The 26115-nt window shown below is 41.3% G+C and overlaps 1 protein-coding gene across 1 annotated transcript in view; it reads right to left on the bottom strand.

Moving 5' to 3' along the window:
- Positions 1 to 26115, bottom strand: part of LOC111969843 (contactin-3-like) — a 68055-nt gene that overhangs the window by 21456 nt on the left and 20484 nt on the right. The window contains exons 3-7 of the mRNA XM_023996162.1: positions 20816 to 20951; positions 15429 to 15604; positions 11547 to 11645; positions 9226 to 9429; positions 8621 to 8723 (exon numbers count right to left, since the gene is read on the bottom strand). Coding sequence (XP_023851930.1) covers positions 8621 to 8723; positions 9226 to 9429; positions 11547 to 11645; positions 15429 to 15604; positions 20816 to 20951 — 718 coding nt within the window. The remainder of the gene's footprint in view (positions 1 to 8620; positions 8724 to 9225; positions 9430 to 11546; positions 11646 to 15428; positions 15605 to 20815; positions 20952 to 26115) is intronic.

The following is a 26115-nucleotide window of genomic DNA, read 5'->3' as shown; positions in this document are numbered from 1 at the left end:
AAAATATAGAAGAGTAACAGCCTAAGGCAACTGCCTTGAGGGACACCGCACTGTACATATCTGATGTTAGAGAAGCTTCCATTAAAGAACACTCTCTGGGTTCTATTGGATACATGACTCTCCATGGCAGGTGATGTAAAGCCATAGCAAGTCAGTTTCTTCAATAAAAATGTATAATAAAATCACATCCTGCACGGAAATCTATGTTATTATCCACGTATTTTAAAGAATCCTCTGTCATTGGAGTCAGTGCAGTACAAGTGCATGCCCTTCTCTACTGTATACGCATGCTGAAAGTCAGTAGCTAACTTGTTCTCAGAAAAATAGCATTGTATTTGGTCACACCAATGATTTCCAATAGTTTACAAAGAGTAGGCAGCAAACTGATTGGGTGTCTGTTAGAGCTGGCAAAGGGTGCTTTTCTATTTTTAGGCAATTACTTTAGCTTCCTCCCACGCCTATGGACACACACTCCTTTAGGTTTTGGTTAAAGATATAGCAAATAGGGATGGCAATACAGTCCGCTACCATTCTCAATAGTTTCCAATCAAGGTTGTCTATATCTGGTGGCTTGTTATTATTGATGGACACCAATAGTTTTCCCAGCTCTACCACACTAAGTTGACCAAATTCAAAACAGCACTCCTTCTCTTTCATTATTAGATATTTTATACAAAAATATGATGGTTCACTGTTCAATGTTTTCATTTCACTTACGTTTTTCCACTTTACTAGTGAAATAGTAATTGAAATGATTGGCAATATCAAAAGTTAAAAATAAAAAATAAATGACCCATCAACTTCAATGAACGATGGAGATTAATTGGTTTTTCTGCCCATGATATAACTTAACGTACTCCAAAGTCTTTACCCATTGTGTTTTATGTCATTTATCTTGGTTTGGTAATATAGTTTAGTCACAAAATGTCTCAATTTAAAGTATGTCAACTAATCAGCTGAGCAGCCTGACTTGTTTGCTACCTATTTTGCATAATTTCTTTGAACCATAATATTTTTTCTATTAATCATCAATCCAGAGGGTTCTAACAGCTCTCACAGTTACTTTATTAACAGGTGCATGAATCATGTTACACATACTTCCAGTGTTGCATCTGCATCCACTTCCTCATACACATCCGACCAACAGACATCTTTTACATCTTCAACAAAAGAGTCATGAGAAAACATTTTGTATGATCTCTTATAAATTACTTTAGGCCCAACGGCTTTCCTTGTTATTGCCACAATGTTATGGGAACTGATATTGCTTTCGAGCAAAGCTCTGCAGCATGAGTGAAGATATGATCAATACAAGTGGATGTCACAGATCCAACACTATTGGTATGCACTCTAGTTGTTTGAGTGAGAACCTGGGTCATATTGCAGGCATTAGTCACAGTTAGAAGCTCCCTCTTGAGAGGACAGCTAGTTGCTAACCAGTCAATATTCAGGTCAACCAGAAAATAGACCTCTCTGTTAACATCACACACATTATCAAGCATTGCACACATATTATCCAAGTACTGACTGTTAACACTTGGTGGCTTATAGCATTGTGGCCTACAGAAGCACCCCAAAAGAAGAGGCTTTAGATGAGGCAGGTGAACTTGCAACCATAACACTTCAACAACATTTGACAAGGGATCCTCTCTGAGCTTTACAGGAATATGGCTCTGAACTTACACTGAGTGTACAAAACATTAGGAACTCTTTCCATGACAAGACTGACCAGGTGAATCCAGGTGAAAGCTATGATCCCTTATTGATGTCACTTGTTAAATCCACTTCAAATCAGTGTAGATGAAGAGGAGGAGACAGGGTAAAGAAGGATTTTAATCCTTGAGACAATTGAGACATGGATTAAGTATGTGTGCCATTCAGAGGGTGAACGGGCAAGACAAAATAATGCCTTTGAACAGGTTGTGCCAGGCACACCAGTTTGAGTGTGTCAAGAAATGCAACGCTGCTGGGTTTTTCACGCTCAACAGTTTCCTGTGTGTATCAAGAATAGTCCACCACCTAAAGGATATGCAGCCAACTTGACACAACTGTGGGAAGCGTTGGAGTCAACATGGGCCAGCATCCCTGTCGAACGCTTCAGAGTTTTAAAACTTTGTTTCCATTGAACATTCCATACAAATAAAATCATTTGAATTAATTATATGAAGTGTGCCTTGGTCCTCCTTTCYTTTTGATGACCAATTTACCCCTTCTACCAGAGCACCTACTGCTTACCAAAATCTACTATTACCTTAGCAGCACTTCCCTTCCTCCTTTTTCTACAAGTTAATCACAGCACTTGGGTAGTGCTTAGAGGAAGCAGCTCCACAGTAATTGTTTCTGTGTTTTGGGGACATTTTACAACTCATACTATGGATTTCACCCAAGAGGCTACAAGATCTTCCTATTCCCATGAAGAGGGTCAAAATATTATTACCACTGCCTCGTTGCTAGATGAGATGACAGCCGCAGAGAATACTGGAACAGACTTGAACAAGGCTTACAGAGACTTGCAACACCTTATGGAGAAAGACACCAAACTTGACCTCAATTCTATGAGCTTGTCTGACTATTGGAGAAAAGGCCTAATCCCCAGAGGCCTCCGTATTATGACGTTTCCAGCTAATGGAGCACAAGGTAAGACTGAATTTAGAGATAAATGGGAGGCTATTCTCAACATGTGTTCCTTTGACCTAATGCTACTTCTAATAGAGGAAGCTATAAAGGGCATGTAGTCCAAACAGAAGTTGAAGAAGTAAAAAGGAAAATGACAGAACACAGTGACAATTCTAACAAAGCACAATGTGATGAGATTTTGAAGGAGGAAATAGACACATTCAGTCTGACATTGAAGCAAGACAAGCTAAGGACATTTAGAAGAGATGCAGTAGACTACAGAGATGGCAAGGTCTTTTCCTGGAGAAAACCAACCCAGAAGATCGGTTTATTCCAACTTTATGAACAGTGGCGATGAGGGTCACCCCAGACACTCAGAGGCCGGCTCCTCCAGGAAGAGTAGCCACACAGGTTCCCCAACAAGAGAGGGAGAGGACGCGGAAGAGGTCAACACGGAGGGGGAGGAAGAAATCAAGACTATCCAACCACACGGAGCAGGACCAGAACAAGGCTGTGATCAACACTTCTGGAGAACCCCTTTCCGATGATTGTGTAAGGGTCTTGTCTAAAGGACTGTCCTTTGCCCCCATATACTCCACGAATGAATTCAATACAAAGATTGACATATTTTGTTTCTACATCTGAAAGCCTGGTACAAGCAAAACAACTACAGACACCAGTGTTTCAGGTCAGGCAGTTTCTGTGCCCTCAAAAACACCTTTTAAGCCCAAGTCCACCTTTTGTCCCATTGTCCAGAATGACACACTAAATACACTTGCCAAGAAGGTGAATTTTGATGTGGAGAATCTGTTTAAGGGTAAAATTGACTCTAACCAAACGCAACATAATCTTTCTAAGACAGAGAGGGATACAGTTGAATCCTTGTCCAAAAATGTATGGATTGTGGTTAAAAAAGCAGACCAAGGTGGCGCTATAGTAGTGTGGAGTAAAGACAAACATGTGACAGAAGCCTACCGTCAATTAGACAATGATGAATTCTACCAATCTCTTACCTTCAACCCTACAGAGGACCTAAAAACTGAATTGAAAGGGATCCTCACAGAAGCTTAGGAGAATGGCTACATTTCAGACACTGAGTTCAAATTTATTTTCCATGGCAGTCCGTGTATGGCTTCTTTTTTATCTTCTACCAAAAATCCACAAGAATCTTGAAAACCCCCCAGGCAGACCAGTCATTAGTGGTAATGAAAGTCTGACAGAACCAATCTCCAAGTACATTGATTACTTTATTTAGCATTTTCTGCATTCACTCCCAGCCTATCTTCAAGATTCCACAGATGTGTTGAACAAAATTAAGGAACTGAACAATATAGGTACAGCTTCCTTTTTAGTCCCCATGGATGTGGAGTCTCTATACACCACCATTGAACATGAACAAGGGTTGGCAGCTATGCACCATTTCTTGAGTACCCGGCCTGAGACTGAGATGCCTCCCACAGAATTCATTGTCTCACTGACTGAATGGACTCTTAATAATAACATCTTTGTCTTTCAGGACTGTATTTTTAAACAAGTCAAAGGATGTGCCATGGGAGCTTGCTACAGCCCTTCCTACGCTAGTTTGTACTTAGGTAAATGGGAAAATGACTTCATTTTGGATCCTTCTAAAACCCCTTTTTGTTGACCGGATTATACGGTGGGGATGCTATATTGATGATGCTTGCCTGTTCTGGTCTGGCTCAGAAGATGAACTTATTTCCTTCCACCAATACCTTAACAGCATTAACCCTAACATCAAACAAACTATGGGTTACAGCAAGGATAACACACATTTTCTTGGACCAGTAAAAATGACAAAGGTTGTTTGCACACAGGAAACCTAGGAAACCTTCAGATGGGAAAACCATTCTGAGGGCAGACAGCTTTCACCCCAAAAGGCTAAAAGAGAACATTCCAATTCCAAAGAGTCCGCAGAATTTGCCATCAGGGAAAAGATTACAGTGTTAAATCTGCTGAATTCGATAATCGCGTCTTGAATCGTGGCTACAGCGCTCAGGTCCTGAAAGATGCAGTTATAAGGGACGTACGACTTGACATAAATAACTTGTTGCAAGGGGAGTGCCTCCTGATGCATCAGAGAGAGTGTACTTTGTTACAAAATACAGCACTGAAGCAGAGAACAAATAATTTAAAATAATTGTGGAATCATCCAAAGTGATACGCTACTAAATGACAAATGAGTCCACATCCATCTCCTGTTGACTCTCAAAAAACTTGGCCTGACCACAAACCTATGGGCTCTTTTAAATGCAACCAGTGCAACCATTGCAGAAATATTGCACAGAAAAAAATATTTTGTTGACACATCTTGGGAGTATCAAGTCAAGCATTTCATTAACTGCAAAACCACTCATGTCACCTACAGATTGGAATGTCCAATAGTGCAAGGTGTTCTACATTGGATGGACAACGAGACACCTTCCAGACTGCTTAGCGGAACACAAGTACGCCATATGGGTAGGCAATGAAGACTACCCCATGGCAAGGCACTACAAGTCCTTACACCATGGCAACCCTGCCTCCTTACAAGCTATGGGTATTGAACATGTTCCCGAATTCAATTAGAAAAGGAGACCATCTTAAACAGCTAAACCAAAGGGAACATTTTTGGATTTACAAACTACAGGCTACTAAGTACCCTGGTTTAAATGAGGATATTCTATTTCTCATGAAGCGCGACATATCTCCTTCGCATAGAGCTGATCAGGCTGTTGATTGTGGCCTGTGGAATGTTGTCCCACTCCTCTTCAATGGCTGTGCTAAGTTGCTGGATATTGGCGGGAAATGGAACATGATGTTGTACATGTTGATTCAGAGCATCCCAAAAATGCTCAATTGGTGACATGTCTGGTGAGTATACAGGCCATGGAAGAACAGGGACATTTTCAGTTTCCAGGAATTGTGTACAGATCCTTGCGACATGGGACCGTGCATTATCATGCTGAAACTTGAGGTGATGGTGGCGGATTAATGGCACGACAGTGGGCCTCAGGATCTCGTCATGGTATCTCTGTGCATTCAAATTGCCATCAGCAAACCTCTCGCCCACACGGCGCCATACACATGGTCTGCGGTTGTGAGGCCGGTTGGACATGCTGCCAAATTCTCTAAAACAACGTTGGAGGCGGCTAATGGTAGAGAAATGAACATTCAATTCTCTGGCAAAAGCTCATGTGGACATTCCTGCAGTCAGCATGCCAATAGCACGCTCCCTCAAAACGTCTGTGTTATTGTGACGTAACAAAACTGCACATTTTAGAGAGGTCTTTAATTGTCCTCAGCACAAGGTGCACCTGTGTAATGAGCATGCTGTTTAATCATCTTCTTGATACGCCACACCTGTCAGGTGGATGGATTACCTTGGCAAAGAATAAATGCTCACTAACAGGGATGTAAACTAACGTGTGCACATCATTTGAGAGAAATACGCTTTTTGTGCATATGGAACATTTCTGGGATCTTTAATTTCAGCTCATGAAACCAACACTTTACATGTTGAGTTTATATTTTCAGTATATATAAAACCTTGTTTAGCTAACAGTCAATCAATCAGGCGCTTGTGAGTGTCAGTTGGTGTATGTGTGCCTGTGCATATGTGATGTCGGGCTGAAGCTACTGACCCAGAAGCTTGGCTCTCTAACTCCTCCCAGGCTTTTGGGAGTGAGGGTGGACAATGAGCTTATGGTAGCTAATGTAAGCAATGCCCCCACACTCTCTGGCAGCTTTCATAGCTGGGATAAGTTCTTTCCTCTGGCGCACAGCTTCAGAGAAGTCCTCGTTGAGGAAGATGTTGGTTTCTCTCGAGTTCTTGGCTCTCTCCTGAACAGCAATCTTGTCATTGAGCCTTAGGAACTTGACCATTATTGGCCTGGGTAGGTCACCTGGACTCGTAACAGGTTTTTCAGACGGTCGAAACGTAGGCTAACACGGGTACTCCACGCAATTCCAGCCTGCACAGCTCACAGGGCCGATGGAAACAGCAAAAAACAGCAGGGATTTAAACAGCCACAAGCCCGGGACTATACGCACCAAGCCACAAGGGCTAACCGCGTCTCAGGCTGTGTTCAAACTTTCAAGGAAACCTGGCTAGTTTGATAGCTAGTCTAGCTGCTTCACCAATCAGCAGCTCTTCAAACTTTAGGGTTTAGCAGTATCCCGGGACAGATAGTGGCAGTCCCAGCAACTGAGGCTAACTGCATCGCGGGATCCAAACTAAACAGGTAAACACAGACTTTCAAACTTTCAAAAACAACAAACCAAGTTCTCTACTGTTCCGCTTTCAGCGTGAGTCGCGCTCTGTTGACGTCACTGTGTAATGTGAGTTGGTTGCAGGATGAGGTTGTGGTGTGTGATACTTGACTTCAAGACTTTAGGTGATATCACTAATATTCCAGCATCCTAAAAGGAGCAACCTCATAATTCTCTCTACTACCGCATGGCAAGCGGTACCGGAGTGCCAAGTCTAGGACAAAAAGGCTTCTCAACAGTTGTTACCCCCAAGCCATAAGACTCCTGAACAGGTAATCAAATGGCTACCCGGACTATTTGCCTTGTGTGCCCCCCCAACCCCTCTTTTTACGCTGGTGCTACTCTCTGTTTATCATATATGCATAGTGACTTTAACTATACATTCATGTACATACTAACGTAAACTCACCCCATTCCGTACAAATGTGCGTAACCGCGACATTCAAACGAGGCTGCAATGAAAACTAATGGGACTGTAGTGACTGTTGGCATCAAAATCCGGGGTGTGAACTACGTTTCGATTCAGCGTTGATTGACATGGTAATGGACTCAGTATTGGAGAAAATATGAAAAAAACGGACCCCTCTGACGCTGTACGTTACATCGTGACGTGTCACTACGTAACGTGGGGCGCTCATTTGCAACTCATTTTGTGCCGTACAGCCTCTTTCCACCAGGGGCAGCCCTTCTCTCGCAGATTAAAATCATGCTTAACCATATACACTTGTAAGAAAACTTCATGATTTTTGTCTAAATTATAATAATTATTGCTAATATTAAACTAATATTTCATGACTAGGGTGCCAATTGCATTTTTCACTGTGAGCCATCATGACACTCAAAACCCGGAACAGCTGCAGTTCACTTGTGAGGCTAACGTTAGCGCAGCCCTAAAGCCCTCTTCAAATTCGACACAAACCTTCAAACAGGTATGTGATGAGACATTACATAAACTCTTTACGTTTTATTTACATTTTAAAGTTGATTAGTTGGACAAATCGGGTGAAAAAACCCTGTTTTCTTCACCCAACATATTTCCCCTTTTCAAGATCACTTCGTAGCCTTCGTTCCCCACCCGCCATTTAAAAAAGACCCGACGGAGCTCATTGCCTTGTGGAATTATGCAGAGATGGGCATCATGAAGGTCTCGTCATTAATTTTGTTGGAAAGGGGAGAAATTGTGCTTTACATTGGTATTGATATTACAGTTTATATGGAACTATTACGTTTTTTGGGCGCAAAAATAAGGTCAATTGTACGGACCAAGGCGATGTACAAAAGTGAGTGAGTTCACGTTACCTCAATTGGGCCAACCAACCAGTGCTCCCGCACATTGGCTAACCGGGCTATCTGCATTGTGTCCCACCCACCACCCGCCAACCCCTCTTTTACGCTACTGCTACTCTCTGTTCATCATATATGCATAGTCACTTTAACCATATCTACATGTACATGCTACCTCAATCAGCCTGACTAACCGGTGTCTGTATGTAGCCTCGCTACTTTTATAGCCTCGCTACTGTATATACCCTGTATTTTTACTGTTGTTTTTATTTCTTTACTTAACTATTGTTCACCTAATACCTTTTTTGCACTATTGGTTAGAGCCTGTAAGTAAGCATTTCACTGTCAGGTCTATATTGTATGTATTCGGCGCAAGTGACAAATAAACTTTGATTTGATTACAATGATATGTCTGACATATGCACAAACTTGCACATTCACTCCGACTTACTTTCCCAGAGCGAAACATTCCAGTTTCACTGTGGATCCCTTCGCAGCTGGAACAGTGTCAGGGAAATGAACTTCTATTTTGGGTTCGTATTCACCCATTGCTCCTATGAAAGGGAGACAATACACAAACCAAATTTTGGCATCAATGATTAATGGCACACTCGCTTTACGCCCTGGAAAACATGGTACAACAATAACATGGGCCCAGAAACACAAAGGTATTTGTGTGTGGAACAGAAGCGATCACTGAGAGGTTGGTAAGATGGAGAGAAATGGATAAGGTTTGTAAAAGGTTAAAAGAAGAACACATCTGGGTGAAGGCAGGGATTAATCTCCTTTTCAGACTGAATCTTATATTCAAGCTGCTAGGAGGGCAACAGCTTCACCCTTTGACTTTACCTTTTGAGGGGGTAAGATTACTCTTTCTCTTTGACCACTTATAATCAGCATTACAGAATATCTGGATAGAATGGTCTATTGTAGACTGCATAGACTGCCAATGTTTTACAAATTGGGGCTTAATCTGGGCAGTAAAAAAAAAATCTGGGCAGTTTTTTGTTGTTGAGCTGTCTGATCAGTGTGTCTGTTTAAAGGATGGGATCTTACCATCATTCCTCAGGACCAGTGGTGTAGGAGAGCTGAGGACTTTCCCCTTAGTGATGCTGTTGTTGACCACACAGGTATAGTTTCCCACATCAGAAGGCTCCACTTTAGCAATGTACAGACTTCCTGTCTCCTGTGAGATGAATCGACGACTGTCTTGCTGAACAAAGTATGGGTACTCATTGAAGATCCATGCAAATGTCAGCTCTAGGAGGGAGAGGAATATGACAGTGGTAAATACAGTACAGTAGTATTAATATATTACAACACAGTAATGTGTTTGTAGGCGTAGGAGTCTATATTGAAAAATTCCCTTTTGAAAATATCATTTAGCATTTATGCTAAATAGCTCACAGTGTCAGTATTGCCCATTGATGAAATACTGTATTAGAAAACAAAAACAAAAACACATTGTAAGCAGATCATGTTGGCATTCCACACAATTTCCTTTTCCTTATTTCAGTTTCCTTCCAAGAAGATACCAGGGCAAATATAGTAGAACAGCTATTGGTGCACAAAAAAAGAGTGTCCAAAGGAAAGAGAGCGAAACAAAACGGATTACAGCGCCTCACTGGCACTCTCATGACACATGCCCTGTCCTCTACCCTGAGTAACTGGGGACAGGGCTTTTTTCCAGGCTTGACTCATGCATGCCACACTTCTCCTCAGCCAACAGGCCTAGCTAAAGTACACAGAGCGCTGCCACACAGCAATACTGGGTCATCTTGAAAAGAGCAGTGCACAGATTCATAGGAGCGAGGTACTGTAGCGAAAGCCTATCTACCGTGGCGTGGAGGCGAGAGCGCGTACGGAACTACAAAGGTGTGTATGCAGCGTACTGTCGCTCATCTCCTGTCCCCCTGGGAGGAGAACGCCTCGCAAACCTTGGCTCCTGGGATCACGTCTTTGCAGTCGGTTCACCGAAGCCGAAACCAATTCATACTGACGAAGCAAAGCAAGACCGGGGATCCCTGACTCTGAGCTATGTGGCCGTAATGAACAGTGATAGCGTTTGTCAAGAAAATACAAATCAAGAGGAAAGTGAAAATATAGTGCAACAACCTCTTTTCTTATTGAACACAATGGCTATTTATGTAACAAGCACAACGTTACAAACATGCAATAGCTATGACACAAAAATAAACTTAATTGAGCCCTGGAGAATAAACACATATTCATGATGGCGCAGAGCCCTAATGCAGTCACTTTAGCTAGCAACAATATTTATTTTGTGGCCATGTCGATGTAACATGAGATATAATGTGTCATTTGAGAGAACCTCTATTCCAGCAGTTGAAGCCGCTGAGGCAGAGTAAAAACCTGCAGAGATGTCTTACAGTCAGTGGATAGCGATGGGTCCAACGAGTTCCAAGTTTGTGTGTGGCATTCATGCTTCACAGTGCAATGAGCGCAGTGCCACACTTACTTGGTCTTATTCACTTGTTCAAATAGGGAAACAAAACACAATACTGTTATGGTGACAACAACACGCCTGGCATAAGCTCATTTCTGAGTGAGAGGCTGTCGCATTGTGTTTCACACTGGCTACCCCAGGCCATTATCACCTCCTCCAGCTGTACAGGACTGTAGGCACACTTTGGCCAATACACTAGAGAAGAACCAGCGACTCTACAATGTCATGTTAAAAGTGAGTGGTACTGCAACAGGGTCAGCCTGTATGTATGCAAAGTCCGTTATTCAATACTAAGCTAACTGGAATTGAGTAGTGTGCGATCACACACACTTCAAATAGCCGTCTCACATGTGCCGAGTCACTTCCTCTGTACAAGTTGAAAATAGTATGGAAGATAAATAAGATATTGCAGAAAGTGATTCTGTTTGTTTTCCCTCTAGGGTATAGAGTAAATTAGTTTACAAAGTCCCTTTGAATTCTGCATTCCATTTAAGTTAGGATAAGTTACTATTGATTATCTAATACCGGTTTTATTAAAAGCACTTTACTCAGACCGTATTGCCTAATGATCAGGTTAAGACTCCAATTTGAGGAATATCTTTTCATTTGCCACCAGATTTGGCACTAATTGTAAGAAAGTTCAGAATGAAAAAGAAGGCCAGCTAAGCATATCTTTATTCTGCAAACATCTGTGTGAAATAAGTGTATTTGAGGCTGCTAGCAAGAATCCATGCTTTGAGGCTCTAACAAATAATGTTTTATGAAAAAACTGATTAGGTTAGGAATGTGAGCACACCAAATAGCGCCTGTATATTCACTCATATACTGCATCAAAGATTTTAATTGGATACAGAGGAGAGGCATCTTCTCAGGTATTCATAAATATCTCTAATATGGAGTAAAAACCTACCTCCAGAATGCATGGGTGGTCCACATAACAAAACCACTCCTTGGCCCTCTCGGACACTGACAGCACTCCGTGTCGTTTGGGTCTTGAAGTTATCTAGGTCTTATCAACACAAAAATCAAGGGTAAGCTTTAGTGTTATTACAGAAGACAGAATGGATAAATATAAAGCACAAACCTTAGCATTACTCTATGTCTAAACGCAGCGGATAACTCAATCCGTATCAGCTAATGTGTTTCCCAGTTTGTATCAGTTATCTTGGTTTCTTTAAAGCCCTAAAATCCATGTACTGTAGGAAAACGATTTACAGGTACAGTAATGGATTGCTTTAGAACACCCCCAATGCTATCCAATACTTAGAAAGGCAACTGTAACATTAAATATTACTGATGGACTTATGGTATGTGATGGATACCTCACAACACACCATCGTTATGATAGCAGCAGGAGATTAAATTGCAAAGGGATAAAAAGAGGGGAGGAAGTTGGAGGGCGGGCACAAACACTAAGCACATGACGAATAACAGGAATCAGTGCCAAGACCAATAACCAACATCATTATTAAATGCAGTGTAATCTCGCCCTTAAAAGCACTAGCTTCCCTGTCGATACTCTGGGAGCAATTCATCCCTGCAAATGAAAGAGGAAAAGCTGCCTGACTGAGCTTGTTTGTACCTGGGCTGATGAAATGTTACTCTAGTTTAGTGAGTGATGGGTGAACTACTGTACCCCTGTCCCTACTGACTCTGCACCCTCGGGCGGGCAGCCCTACAGTCAGGCCCCGAACACAAACAAAATAAAGTCAATGTGACCGATAAAAGGAATTGAGAAAAGAGGAGGATTACAGAGGGGAGTGGGAGAGTGAATGGAAGATTAATGAGCCAGTCTCTGATGACCGTGGTGAAATCCAACACAGCCAAGTCATAGCAGGATTCTGTCCAGGCCACACAGTGAGTCGCCATCTTCTAATAGAGCCATAGAGAACTTCAACTCGCAGACATGGTGCTGAATCTAAAGCGCTGGAGGAGTTAAGCTAGGCTATCTAGACGAGGGCAAGGTGGTGCAGTCTGGTTGGAAAGCATAACCAAACAGCAGCTGATCATTATGATAATATTCCTTTTGTAACAGTGGGGGGGGGGKGGGRCTAAGAGGTAAAGAATCAGTTCCGGTAGGGAGCGGAGGCCCTCCTCTACTCCTCTCTCCCTCACACAGAAATGTTCGATGTAAGGGAGAGACAGTAGGGACTGCTAAAATGCAGCACTCTATAAGCTGGCTCTGCCTTGTCTATAGCAGAACGATGGCTTTCTGTGTAATATGTCTCCCCTACACAGACTCCAAGTCTGAGAGGCAATAAGAATGTGTCAGGAGGGAAGCCAGGAAAAACATATAAAGGTATCCTATCTAACACCATGCAAGCTTTTCATTCTATTTTTACCACAAAGGAATAGCAACTCACAAGTACAGAGGGAATGTCATTTTAAATGTATTTCATTCTCTCTCCCTGGTGTGTATTATACCAGTGTTTGTACATTTGTATAACAGTTGCGTTACAGTTGTTCAGAAATTCAATGTAAAGTAGGATGAAGTTGATGGCCATAACACATTGCAAAAAATATATAATTGAAATGACAGTTGAATTGTGTAGACAGGAAATGGGTGAGGTAAGCCATCCCTGTCTATGGAAGAGTCTTTATTACGAGGAAAATCTAGCCGTGTATGCAGCAATCCCCATCTATCTCCAAGACCTCCTCTGAACATTCAAATAGACAATAAATGTCAAGCAGTTCCCTCCTCACCCAGGCCCCACAAGTGAGATTCATTATCCAGCCCATAAGGGTAATGGCAGTCCATCTCTTAAGAGGAAGGAAATGCACTCTATCCCTGGGACGTGATCAATGATCAGTGAGAGGTGAGAGGTGTCTCTCTACACTATCTATTGGTCTGCTCTCTATATGGTAGAGACCCACACCAAAGCTTCATATTCACCAGTGGAGGCTGTTGGGGGGAGGACGGCTCATAATAATGGCTGGAACGGAGCCTATGGAATGGCATCAAACCGTGTGTTTGATGCATTTGATACCATTCTACCTATTACGCTCCAGCCATTACTACGAGCCCGTCCTCCCCAATTAAGGTGCCACCAACCTCCTGTGATATTCAGATCTCCCTCTCTAGAATACCAGACAGGCTGTTCAACCAAGTCTGATCTATCTGCAACGGCAAACAATTCTACAGTAAAAAATGATTGTGTCTGGTTTGCAAAGTTTAAGCTTTATTTGTGTAGGTTTCCTTTCAAGTCCAGATCACAGAGGCTTGCATAGATTGGCAAAGTATCAGTCAGTACCGAGGTTGCACAGACGCTGTCAAAGCTGGAAACACAGAGACTAATGAGAATCAATGGAGTTCAGAGGCAGTCAGAAGCTGCCTCACCCACTGTGGTTGTTGCATCTGACATTTCATTCGATTACCATTTCCCTTTAAAAAAATCTATTTGAAGCATACCGAGCAAGAAATCAGAATGCTAAAGACACAGAGGCCACAGACACACACACACACACACACACACACACACACACACACACACACACACACACACACACCCACACCCACACACACAACCACACACACACACACACACACACACACACACACACACACACACACACACACACACACACACACACACACACACACACACACACACACACACACACACACACACACACTTGCAAGTGTAATACTCTTGGTTAAAACCAAGTATTGAGTTTATTTGTTATAATTAATTGGTATTATATTTAAAAGGTGATTGAATTGCTCCTGAATTGTAATGCTGTTAATGCATTTCTTTTGAAGAAATATTTATTTAATGTATAAGTGAATAGGTTGGTTTACTTTTAAGTTTAAGTTTTGACCAATAAGGTCGCTTGATAAGCTGTGGCCAATGGGAAAACGGACCTGGTTAACGGAAGGCCTGAGAAAAAAGAGAGGGAGAGAGACGTTGAGAAAAGGATGGACATTACATTATGACCGTTGGTGAAGAAGAATTATAAAAGAATACGATAAAAATAGAACAAAACCCATAACTACCGAGTTTGAAGGGAAATACTAATTTTATAAGAGAGAACTTAGTAAAGACTGAAGCTACCGTCTCATCGTGGAGGTATTTGACAGCCTTGAGGTTAGCCTAGCATCATGTGAAACCGAGAGAGAATTGCTTGGGAAAGCTTAATGAGTTCATGTTCCCATGGGATATCGGTTACTGCTAAAGAGTACTGTCTGCATTGATAGCTGTGCTTGCTGTGGATCTTGTGAGGAAACCTGCAAGGAACTGCCATACTTCACTGAGGGAATATCTACGAGTAGTGAGTAACCACGGTGGGTTGCTTCGGGCCTTTATCTGTGTCGTCTTTTTTTTTTTAGCTCCAACGCGCACCAACAGGTTAAACAAGCTTGAAATAATTTGGACATGGGTTGTGCACGACTCATTGGGGTTTATTATTTTTATTTATTTTGATGTGGTGCTTTGAAAATGTAATAATACACATTTTGAACCTTATGTATGTTGCCTTGGTGGAGTCATTTACTGTTTCAATTTAATTTAATGCATGGGATAGCCTATCCTGATACAATAACAGAAACCTATAATAATTTCATCTGCAGTTAATACCCTAATTGTCATCACCCTAGATAGTTCACAATGGGGATTCTTATTGGAGATGCCCTTCTCACCTAACATCCCATGCTGTTGAGATATTCTATGTAAGGTAATATCATGAGAGTCAAATTTGAGTCTGGTGAGAGGGTTACACATGCATGCATGCACACAAACACACACATACACACACCCCTCCCCTATAACGTGCTAGGGATAGCCCGATCACTTACATGCAAATTTCAGAGTGGCTCTGCGGCTGAGGATGGTCCCCCATGTGTTGTAGGCAGAGCACTGGTATATCCCCGTATCTTGGTCCCTGTCCAGACTGTTAACGATCAGGTTGCCCCCAGACATGTGACGCCGGTAGTCACTCCCCAGATCAATGAGTGTTCCGTTTAGCGTCCATCTGGAAAGACGTAAACACAATCAGCACCCGGGCCTCTGGAGATGCACACTCACAAACATTTATCACATGGATCCATTTGATAAAGACAATTGAATCAAATGAAGATATTGGATATAATCACGCTGTAATTGTTGGAAATTTGAGCGTGAAACTTTTCATTGTGTATTGGGTTAGTTAGTTGCCTTTGAAACACTGTGTAGTCTATTTGTTTATGTTGTACATAATTGTATTGTGTAAAAAAAAATCACATCTATCTCATATTACTGATCTAAAATACGTTGCATATGAAGTTATGGGTTGAGTATAATAATTCCTGTTTCTAACTTCTTTAGAAACATCCATCAGAAGCTAAGTTAAATCCCCAGATAGCATGAGGTCAAAGAATGCACAACATACAAATGTTTTGGACTATTTACTACTCTAATGATTTGTTGCAATAAACAATTTACAAAATGGGGAAATTATTTTTGTTTTTCCAAAGTTAACAAAGCTGAGAGGCATGATAAGTATAGATTATTTTCCACTTAAGAATGCAAGAAATTAGGCATGATTAGGATAAGACTTTGAGCCAGCTAGCTTGAGCAATGCAATTTGGGACCGTGAAATGACAATTCAATGATGGGGGGGGATCAATATTTTTTTATTTTCAGCAAACTAACGAGCAGAGAAAGTGGTGCTTCACACAGCCTTAAAACCAGCCATGACTTTCCCCAGACTCCCGTCTGACAGACTACAAAAGATATAGCTGTCTTTCATGTTGTTGCCTGCATTATTCATCTATCTCGGTGCGGCTTTCACTTAATCAAACTTATTTTGTCACCATTCCAGATACCAAAATAATTGTTTAAATGTTTGAAGTTATGTGATGAAACCTATGTTTCCTGGGCGCACAAATACAAACATTTCAAACAAGGCAGTTTGATGCCATATTCAATCTCAATTGCCTTTAAAAGAGCATCTTGTTTATGCATGTTCCAAATGGCTGATATGATCCATCATGTTATCGTATGTATACCAGTGTTTCCCCCAGGATTTCTTTTCTAGCAGAGGTGACACTGCGTATACAGCCTAGCCGAAGGATCTGACGTGTAAAATAATAAAGGAGAGCGGGAGAGAGGGGGTTGGGTGGCTGGTTGTATTTGCAGCCACCCCAGCATATCTGAACTTAATGGGAGAGGACGGTAGGCAGGCTGAGCAGATCAGACACCCCTGGAGCAGATGGCTGGGCTCTGCCTCTGCTGGGTGTGAGTGTGTCTACGCACGACACAGCCAGCCATCCCATCTAGCAGCAGCAACACCTCGAACAGCAAGCCTCGGCTCCATTTGAACAGTGGGACAAGCTGTCAGAGACACCCCTCACCTGCCAACACTAAGTAGCCACCAGAAAAGGCCTGGTATGAAACCCCCCCTGGGGATGAAGGCTAGGTGATAGAGCATCAAACTACCAGTCATACATAGCACCCATTCCATGAGAGTAGGAGTAAACAACGAGGACAAACCACAGTGCTGCTGCTGGTGTAAATTCACCCATAAGCAGATGTGGAGTTATTAAACCTGAACCAATATAACTGATATTCCACATTGTCCTCATAATAAATGATCACGCCACCAATTAAAACCCATGCGGACATAACGATCCTTTACTATCAACTATGCAAACTATAATTATCCATGGGAGCCTAGTCATATTGTATTTGAGTCATCACCATCATCATCACCATCATCGTCATATGCAGTGATGTGTATCCATCTCTCTAACAGTCAGTAAAATGGTTCTTACCAGCTGTGAGGTTGTGAGCAAAACCTCAAATATGGTGTCAGAAACATGAAATAAGACAGCTGGCGCCAATTATATTGTATTGTGAGAGTATATGATTGTTGCAAACTGCATGCTCTGACCTGTATAGGAGTCTGTGCCCTCAAACCTGTTGCCAGCACAGGACTAATGAGGAACTGAATGAGCACTCCAACACCATAGAAATCTTTCTGCATTCTAAACAGTAGTGGTCTCATCTCCTTTTCATTGCCCCCTCAGGTCTTAACTCATCTACAGATGAGGACTCCAACTGAAGTGCTTCACAAAAATGGAAAAACAGCACTTCGAAAAAGCACAATTTCTCTGGGGCCATGGCATTAGTGGAGCCTTATAGAGTGAATGGAGCGAATTTAACACACCAGACAGTAGGGTTCCTAAACAACAACAAAGACTAATGGCTCCCTTATTTGCTCTGGCTGCCCTAGCCTGTTACAGCCTCCGGGCCATGGGCTGCTCATGGCATGGTCTGGATGAACTCTGGCCGACCTTGAGGTTCACATCAATGTTGCATGAGGCCTCTTCATCAAATACAGGCAGGGAATGGTGCTGCGCTCAGCGCTGTCTCCAGCCACGCACCTCACCTGTTTTCCCCTGAGGACAAACACACACACAGCTAATATTGGCCCTTAAAAAACACATTGCTGACCAGGAGAAAGAGGGCCCTTGGTCTCAACCCGGAAGGTTGGCAGAGAATAAGACTAACAGCTCATCAGATATTACTGAATATCATCAATGAACATGGTTGTATTTGAAATGGAATAATTAATATTTCAGTAGTCTGAGACTTTGTCAGGGCAGGAGATGCAAAGTTCTCTCCTCAGGCTCCATGCTGTGATAGCTTCCAGACTAAATGAGAAACTCAAATTGCCTAACGTGTCCTCGGAGCGCTATTACATAAATTAAGAGACATGACAACATCTCCCAGATTTCACATTAGAGGGCAGGGAACATCACAAATAAATGATTGATGTCCATTGGCCACTATGCCCTTGGTTCTACAGTACCTTACAATAAGTTCAGAACACACTGCCCAATGTAGTGTTCATTATGGGTCACTGACAAGGAACAAAATCAAATGTGACAACCATATTGAGAAAAACTACCCCTACTGTAACAGATCAAGTACTAATATCTTTAACATGCGCTGTGGTGTGGAGTGAAGTCAAGCGTGGAGTTGTGTGGGACTGGTTATGAAAGATAAAGAAAAGAGTCAGTACTAAAGAGCATTGTTTCAGTGATATGAGATGGTTACTTTGGCATGAATTGGAATGTGAAGCTCTTGAAAAAATGCTAAAGTCTTGTGATTCCAGTATAATTTCACTAGAAACTGACTGATGTTAGTTGATGCCTTCCTATGGGAGATCAAAGCTTGTCCCTTTGCAGCTCTGAGGGACAGCTCGGGCAACTCATTGGGGGCATTTGAGGTCCTGAGTTTTTTTGCGTTTGGGAAATGTATTGCTAAACATTTCTGTTTCACTTTTAATCATCAAGACAAAAGTCCTCTCCTTGCCAGAGGGGACACAAGTCAAGAACAGTCATTGTCAAACATACACTCTGGTGCAACCCAAATAAAGCCACAAATGATCCCTTTACTTGCAGTGAGTCCAAGGACTAAACGATGCAGTGTCTTTAAAAGTATTCCCATAAACGTCAATCCCCTGCCATGGGAGTTTGTTTCAATAAAGTGATTCACTTCAATTCTACTCAGATCTGTGCTCTGTATTCATTTGGTTTTAATACACTTATCTTACGTAAAATGGGTGCTTGAAGTCCTACTTTTCAATTTGATCGACTTGGTTCTATCCATTTCACAACGAAAGCTTGGATTGTCTTTAATTTGTCTTGGATTGGACTTTACAAATAACATTAATCGTGTGAAATAGCTCATTAGACACACTTAACTGGAGTGTTAGTAGCCTGCATGAAAACAATCATAATATTTGGAATTGTTTATGATGACTAATGTGTTATCCGTTCCAATACATCTAATATTAACCCAGAGAAAACATATCACTGTTACTTTACTAATGTAGGAAACTTTTGCGCAGCACTTAAAAATCTAAAGAGGCGTCTACTTACAGCATTCGAGGGTTATTCCAATTTGTGGCACAGATGACTAGACCACATTTTATCACACATAATCATAACCCACGATCTATGCTTTCCCTGTGCACTTAAGTTTAAAAAAAAGAACAATCCTAATTGTTCAGTTTGATGGTGAGAACACGTCCACTCGACTTCTTTTTTCGAGTTAGTGCAAGTTGTAATGGTTCAGCTCATCCTTGGATTGCTCAGCTTGCACAACAAGTATAATGATACCCCCTGCTGCTGCTCTAAGACCCATGTTTTCAGCAAATATGCATTAGAGAAAATGTAAGCATTTAACGGAATGTCACTCACAAGGTTATTACCTCTCTCGACTGCCTGCTGTGCATTTACATGATGCTGACCAAGCTACGAAACACAATCTACCACAAAACTAACGCGGGCTGCCATTTTCAGGCAGACTTACCACTGGGGAATAACCGGGGGGATATCAGAGAATCTAGAGTAGAATTAGTAACTGAAATCTCCCTACATTCCTAATGATTTCCTAAGCAGTGCAGCACATTATAAAACATTAGCTTCAATCCTAGAGCAACCTAAATCAAATCTGTAATAAAGATAACTAGACTCACATCTCTGAAGTATTTATAAGCTAATGGTTGTCTGACTTCCCATCTAAATCTAAATCATAGCTCAAAGCCTGCATTAGTTTACAGCTTTTAGGTTTTTTGGAATGAGCATACCAAATGAATCAGTTTCTCTGTCTGGTTAAATGTCTGCGTACCCCTTTCCTGCAGTCAAATGACCCAGTATCCTCATGGGTGGAATGTTATTAGTATGTCATAATTGAATAATTAATAAACATTATTTTTTTACGCAGAAAATCTGGTGTTTCTATGTCAAATGGTTTGTTATATTTCAGTATTCTGTAATGTATATAAAGTGTAATATTGGGATGCAAACTCAAAATGGAATACATTTCAACTCCATATCTGACATGGTACAGGTGTCTTCTTTTTTTAGGCCCATACCCTGTGAGGTGTGTACTTTTGTTTCAAAGTAGATTTGTTTAAGACTACCAACAAACACTATATGTAACCTTGATTTAGCCAACTGCAGTAAAAGGTGAATCTTGTTTCTTGGATGTTACAGTATCTCTACTGCTACTATGGTAAGCCCAATGTGTATCGCTCTCCACCAAATCAATACCAATCAACGCTCTCAGTATCCTGTTTGATTGCCTTGAGAGAGAGACTGAATATTTGGTTAAACATCCATGTTAAATGGTAGCTAATGGCAGTTCCACACTGAATTGTGGAATTATAGTGTAGATCGGTGGAATCCTTTACCTGTACTGTGGGGAGGGGTTCCCCTCTGCCTCACATCTAATGGTAGCTTCCTGGTCAGGGAAGTTGATGGGGAGAATGAGGTCACTGGGCTCTGTCCTCCATCTTGGCCCTTGGAACAGGACATCTTGTGCATGAGCTGGAGAACAAAAGCAACACAGGCTGTAATACTCAGGCATTTAACAATTGACATCCGTCAATGTGTGACATTTCAGTCATCTAACACGGAATTAACAAATTAGTCTGAACAAACAGGTAGACAGTGAAAACTTGTGAATCCTGACACGTCAGCAATCGCCAACAGAGGTGACAAAAACTGGTGACAGTTTAGAATTTTTTAAAATCATGTCTATAATTGCAACATGGTAATACACGGTACGATTGAGACAGGGCCATTCAAATATTTGATTTGGAATAGACATAAGGAAAACATTATTTGATTAAATAGTGTGCTACTAACCCAAATAATTATAATAGCTTATCCATGAAAAACTTCAATGTTGGCCTAACTATTCAATGTTGGTACAAATCTGAGCACTGCAAAAATCATGGTGACGTTGAAACGTTAGTCACATGATTGCACCTGTGTGAATCCAGCAAACCAGGAACACTCACAGGACATTAGCTAACATATGCCTATTAAGTTCTTGTTAGGGTTTGAGCTAACAATTTTGATCACCAAAAAAAACATTTTCCAAACATTTTGGAAATGAAAATATCATTGGAATGTTCTGCTAACATTCACAAAAATATTGTTCACAACATCTGTAAAAACTACCACTGAACATTCTCTTAAGATTAATGTAATAACACAATGTTCTGGTAATGGCCGCAACAAAATCTGGGAGCAATTGACCCTTTGCTATGCCCAGCCCCCCTTGGTTACTGTTGCAAACGTGGACAACATTTTTCCAGGAAGACCAATTCCCCATTCAACCATTGGCGAAATCCCCTCACAATAACCTCAAACTGTGTTTTGTTTTTTTGAGACCAATGAAGCTGTTTCTAATAAAAAATGAAATTGAACACAGATCAATCAACCTTTGCTAAATCAGGAAACTCTTGGGTATGTTGTGGTGGACTGTCATTACAATTGCTTCATGGGAACCTGGTCAAATTGTGTTTGTAGTGTAGCTAGCCATTGAATGTCTCTGAATTCATTGTTAGCATGCAGTCAAAACTATAACCACTTTTGGAACTATTGCACAACAACCGTATCCTGATGTCGACAGCAGATGGGAGTTGTATTAATAACATTCCTAAATTAGCTAGCTAACATACATTTTGAGAAAACAAGCTATAATAAGTGGCTAGCTAGCTAGCGTGAGCAACATTTGGTGGTCAGAGACTGAGATAGCTACCCAGCTGAGCTGGAAACAATGTAACAAAAGTATAATTTCGGAATCAAAATACTCAATCAACAGGCTGTGCATCTCAGGAATCACAGTAATAATTACTCCTGGTGCATTGTTCAATTATTCAGCCATTTAACCATGTATTTCTTTAAAGAAAACTCTTAAGTTTTTGCCATAGCCCTCATTTGCCTTCATGAGATTTAAACATGAGCTTGTCAGAGGTGTCGGAATCGACGACAGTTGCTATCCATTGGAGCACTGCGATTGGTTGGCCAAAATTATGGGTGGGACTTAGCGACGGGTCAATTGAAGTGGCTACGAGGAAACATTACAGGAACGTTCTGCTAATGTTGATGGAAATGTTATTCAAAACACTCATAAAAACAAGCAGGGAATATTCCTACAATGATCTAACAAAGTTCCAGTGTGACATTATGACATAACGATGTTCCAAAAATATTCCCTCAACATACTTCAGCAATTACAACTGGATTCAATTAAATTGATTCTGAAAAAACATTACAGGAGCGTTCTTTTAATGTTCATGGAGACATCATCCAAAACATTCAAAACAACATGCAGGGAACATTTCCGCATAACTCTCATATGCACTACCGGTCAAACGTTTTAGAACACCTATTCATTCAAGTTCTTCTATATTTTTACTATTTTCTACATTGTAGAATAATAGTGAAGATAACACAACTATTAAATAACAGATATGGAATCATGTAGTAACCAAAAAAAGTGTTATTTTATATTTCAGATTCTTTAAATTGCCACCCTTTGCCTTGATGACAGCTTTGCACACTCTTAGCATTCTCTCAACTAGCTTTATGAGGTGGTCACCTGGAATGCATTTCAATTAGCAGGTGTGCCTTGTTAAAAGTTAATTTGTGGAATTTCTTTCCTTCTCAATGCATTTGAGCCAATCAGTTGTGTTGTGACAAGGTAGGGGAGGTATACAGAAGATATCCCTTTTTGGTAAAATACCAAGTCCATATTATGGCAAGAACAGCTCAAATATGCAAAGAGAAACGACAGTCCATCATTACTTTAAGACATGAAGGTCAGTCAATCTGGAAAAATGTAATAACTTTTTACGTTTCTTCAAGCGCAGTCGCAAAAACCATCAAGTGCTATGATGAAACTGGCTCTCATGAGGACCCCCACAGGAATGCTGCAGAGGATAAGTTCATTAGAGTTACCAGCCTCAGAAATTGCAGCCCAAAATAAGTGCTTCACATAGTTCAAGTAACAGACACATCTCAACATCAACTGTTCAGAGGAGACTGTGTGAAGCAGACCTTCATGGTCGAATTGTTGCAAAGAAACCACTAGTAAAGTACACCAATAATAAGAAGAGACTTGCTTGGGCCAAGAAACACGAGCAATGGACATTAGACTGATGGAAATGTGTCTTTGGGTCTGGAGTCCAAATTGGAGATTTTTGGTTCCAACCTCCTTGTCTTTGTGAGATGCGGTGTGGGTGAACGGATGATCTGCGCATGTGTAATTCCCACCGTAAAGCATGGAGGAGGAGTTATGGTATGGGGGTGCTTTGCTGGTGACACTGTCTGTGATTTATTTGGAATTCAAGGCACACTAAACCAGCATGGCTACCACAGCATTCTGCAGTGATACGCCATCCCATCTGATTTGGGCTTAGTGGGACTATCGTTTGTTTTTCAACAGGACAATGAATAATATACCAAGAAGGAGAGTGATGGAGTGCTGCATTACATGACCTGGCCTCCACAATCCCCTGACCTCAATCAAATTGAGATGGTTTAGGATGAGTCGGACCGCAGAGTGAAGGAAAATCAGCCAACAAGTGCTCAGCATATGTGGGAACTCCTTCAAGACTGTTGGAAAAGCATTCCAGGTGAAGCTGGTTGAGTGAATGCCAAGAGTGTGCAAAGCTGTCATCAAGGCAAAGGGGGGCTATTTGAAGAATCTCAAATATAAAATATATTTTGATTTGTTTAACAGTTATTTGGTTACTACATGATTCCATATGTGTTGTTTCATAGTTTATGTCTTCACTATTATTCTACAATGTAGAAAATAGTACAAATAAATAAAATTCAGCTTATGTTGATATCAATGCACTAATACCTACACTACATGACCAACGTATGTGAACACCTGCTTGTCGAACATCTTGTTCCAAAATCATGGGCATGAGTTGGTCCCCCCTTTGCTACTATAACAGCCTCCACTCTTCTGGCCACTCTTCTGGAAAGGCTTTCCACAAGATTTTGGAACATTGCTGCGGTGACATGCTTCCATTCAGCCACAAGAGAATTAATGGTGTCGGGTGCTGATGCTGAGCGATTAGGCTTGGCTCTGTCGGTGTTCCAATTCATACCAAATGTGTTCAACGGGGTTGAGGTCAGGGCTCTGTGCAGGCCAGTCAAGTTCTTCCCCAACAATCTCAACAAACCATTTCTGTATGGACCTCGCTTTGTACACATGGGCATTGTCATGCTGAAACAAGAAAGAGCCTTCCCCAAACTGTTGCCACAAAGTTGGAAGCACAGAATCATCTAGAATGTCATTGCTGTAGCATTAAGATTTCCCTTCACTGAAACTAAGGGGCCTAGCACAAACCATGCAAAACAGCCCCAGACCATTATTCCTCCTCCACCAAACTTTACAGTGGCACTATGCATTCGAGCAGGTAGCGTTCTCTTGGCATCCGCCAAACCCAAATTTGTCAGTTGGACTGCCAGATGGTGAAGGGTGTTTCATCACTCCAGAGAACGCTTTTCCAACTGTGGCGAGCTTTACACCCCTCCAGCCGACGCTTGGCATTGCGCATGGTGATCTTAAGCTTTTGTGCGGCTGCTCAGTCATGAAAACCCATTTCATGAAGCTCCCGACAAACAGTTACTGTGCTGACGTTGCTTCCAGAGGGAGTTTGGAACTCGGTAGTGAGTGTTGCAACCGACAGATGATTTTTACGCGCTACAGCACTCGGCGGGCCTGTTCTGTGAGCTTGTGTGGTCTACCACTTCGCGACTGAGACGTTGTTGCTCCTAGATGTTTCCACCTCACAGTAACAGTACTTACAGTTGACTAGGGCAGGTCTAGCAAGGCAGAAATTTGACCAACTTACTTATTGGAAAGGTGGCATCCTATGACGGTGCCACGTTGAAAGTGACTGAGCTCTTCAGTAAGGCCATTCTACTGACAATGTTTGTCTTTGGAGATTGCATGGCTGTGTGCTCGATTTTATGCACCTGTCAGCAACAGGTGTGGCTGGAAAGCTAAATCCACTAACTTGAAGGGGTGTCCACATACTTTTGTATATATAGTGTATAGCAACAAACAACAAACATTTCTGTGAGACTCTTATAAAGTTATATTGTAATGTTATGACATGATGTTCCAATAATGTTCTAAAAACATACTTTAACAATAATGGAAGTAGTTCTTAAAACTTTGCTGCAACATTCCGCTAATATTATGTATAGTATTATACAAAGTTGCCAAACTTTGAAACAAATTTTAATCCTATTAAATCATGATATTTTATTAGGGTATTGTTCAAACATGGTTTTAGATTTTTTTAATAAAGAAAGGTCATCAAGTAAATGTTAACCTGCGATCTGCCATCTTCCATCCCTGTAGGCTGTGGATTCCACAAACTATGATTCAAAGTCCTTAAACTTAGATTCAAACTATGGCTTTATGTCTTTGTACATACTGTATGCACATCGATGTGCATACATCTCACCACAATCTGTCAGGCAATAATTTGACATGATTTCTGAAATCAAGTTCGTAGTGAAAATAAAAGGTAAAAACATTCCAATTTTACAGTATATGTCAGAAATAGAGGAAACAAATTCTTCAACAGTAAGATAGCACTAACACATAAAATAAACCTCCATGGACTGCTCAAAACTGTCTTTCCGAGAGAGAGAGAGAGAGAGAGAGAGA

The sequence above is a fragment of the Salvelinus sp. IW2-2015 genome, linkage group LG11 (genome assembly GCF_002910315.2).
Source record: "Salvelinus sp. IW2-2015 linkage group LG11, ASM291031v2, whole genome shotgun sequence".
Lineage (NCBI taxonomy): Eukaryota > Metazoa > Chordata > Actinopteri > Salmoniformes > Salmonidae > Salvelinus > Salvelinus sp. IW2-2015.
The sequence above is the reverse complement of the archived record's forward strand: the minus strand, read 5'-3'. Positions and strand labels throughout refer to the sequence as shown.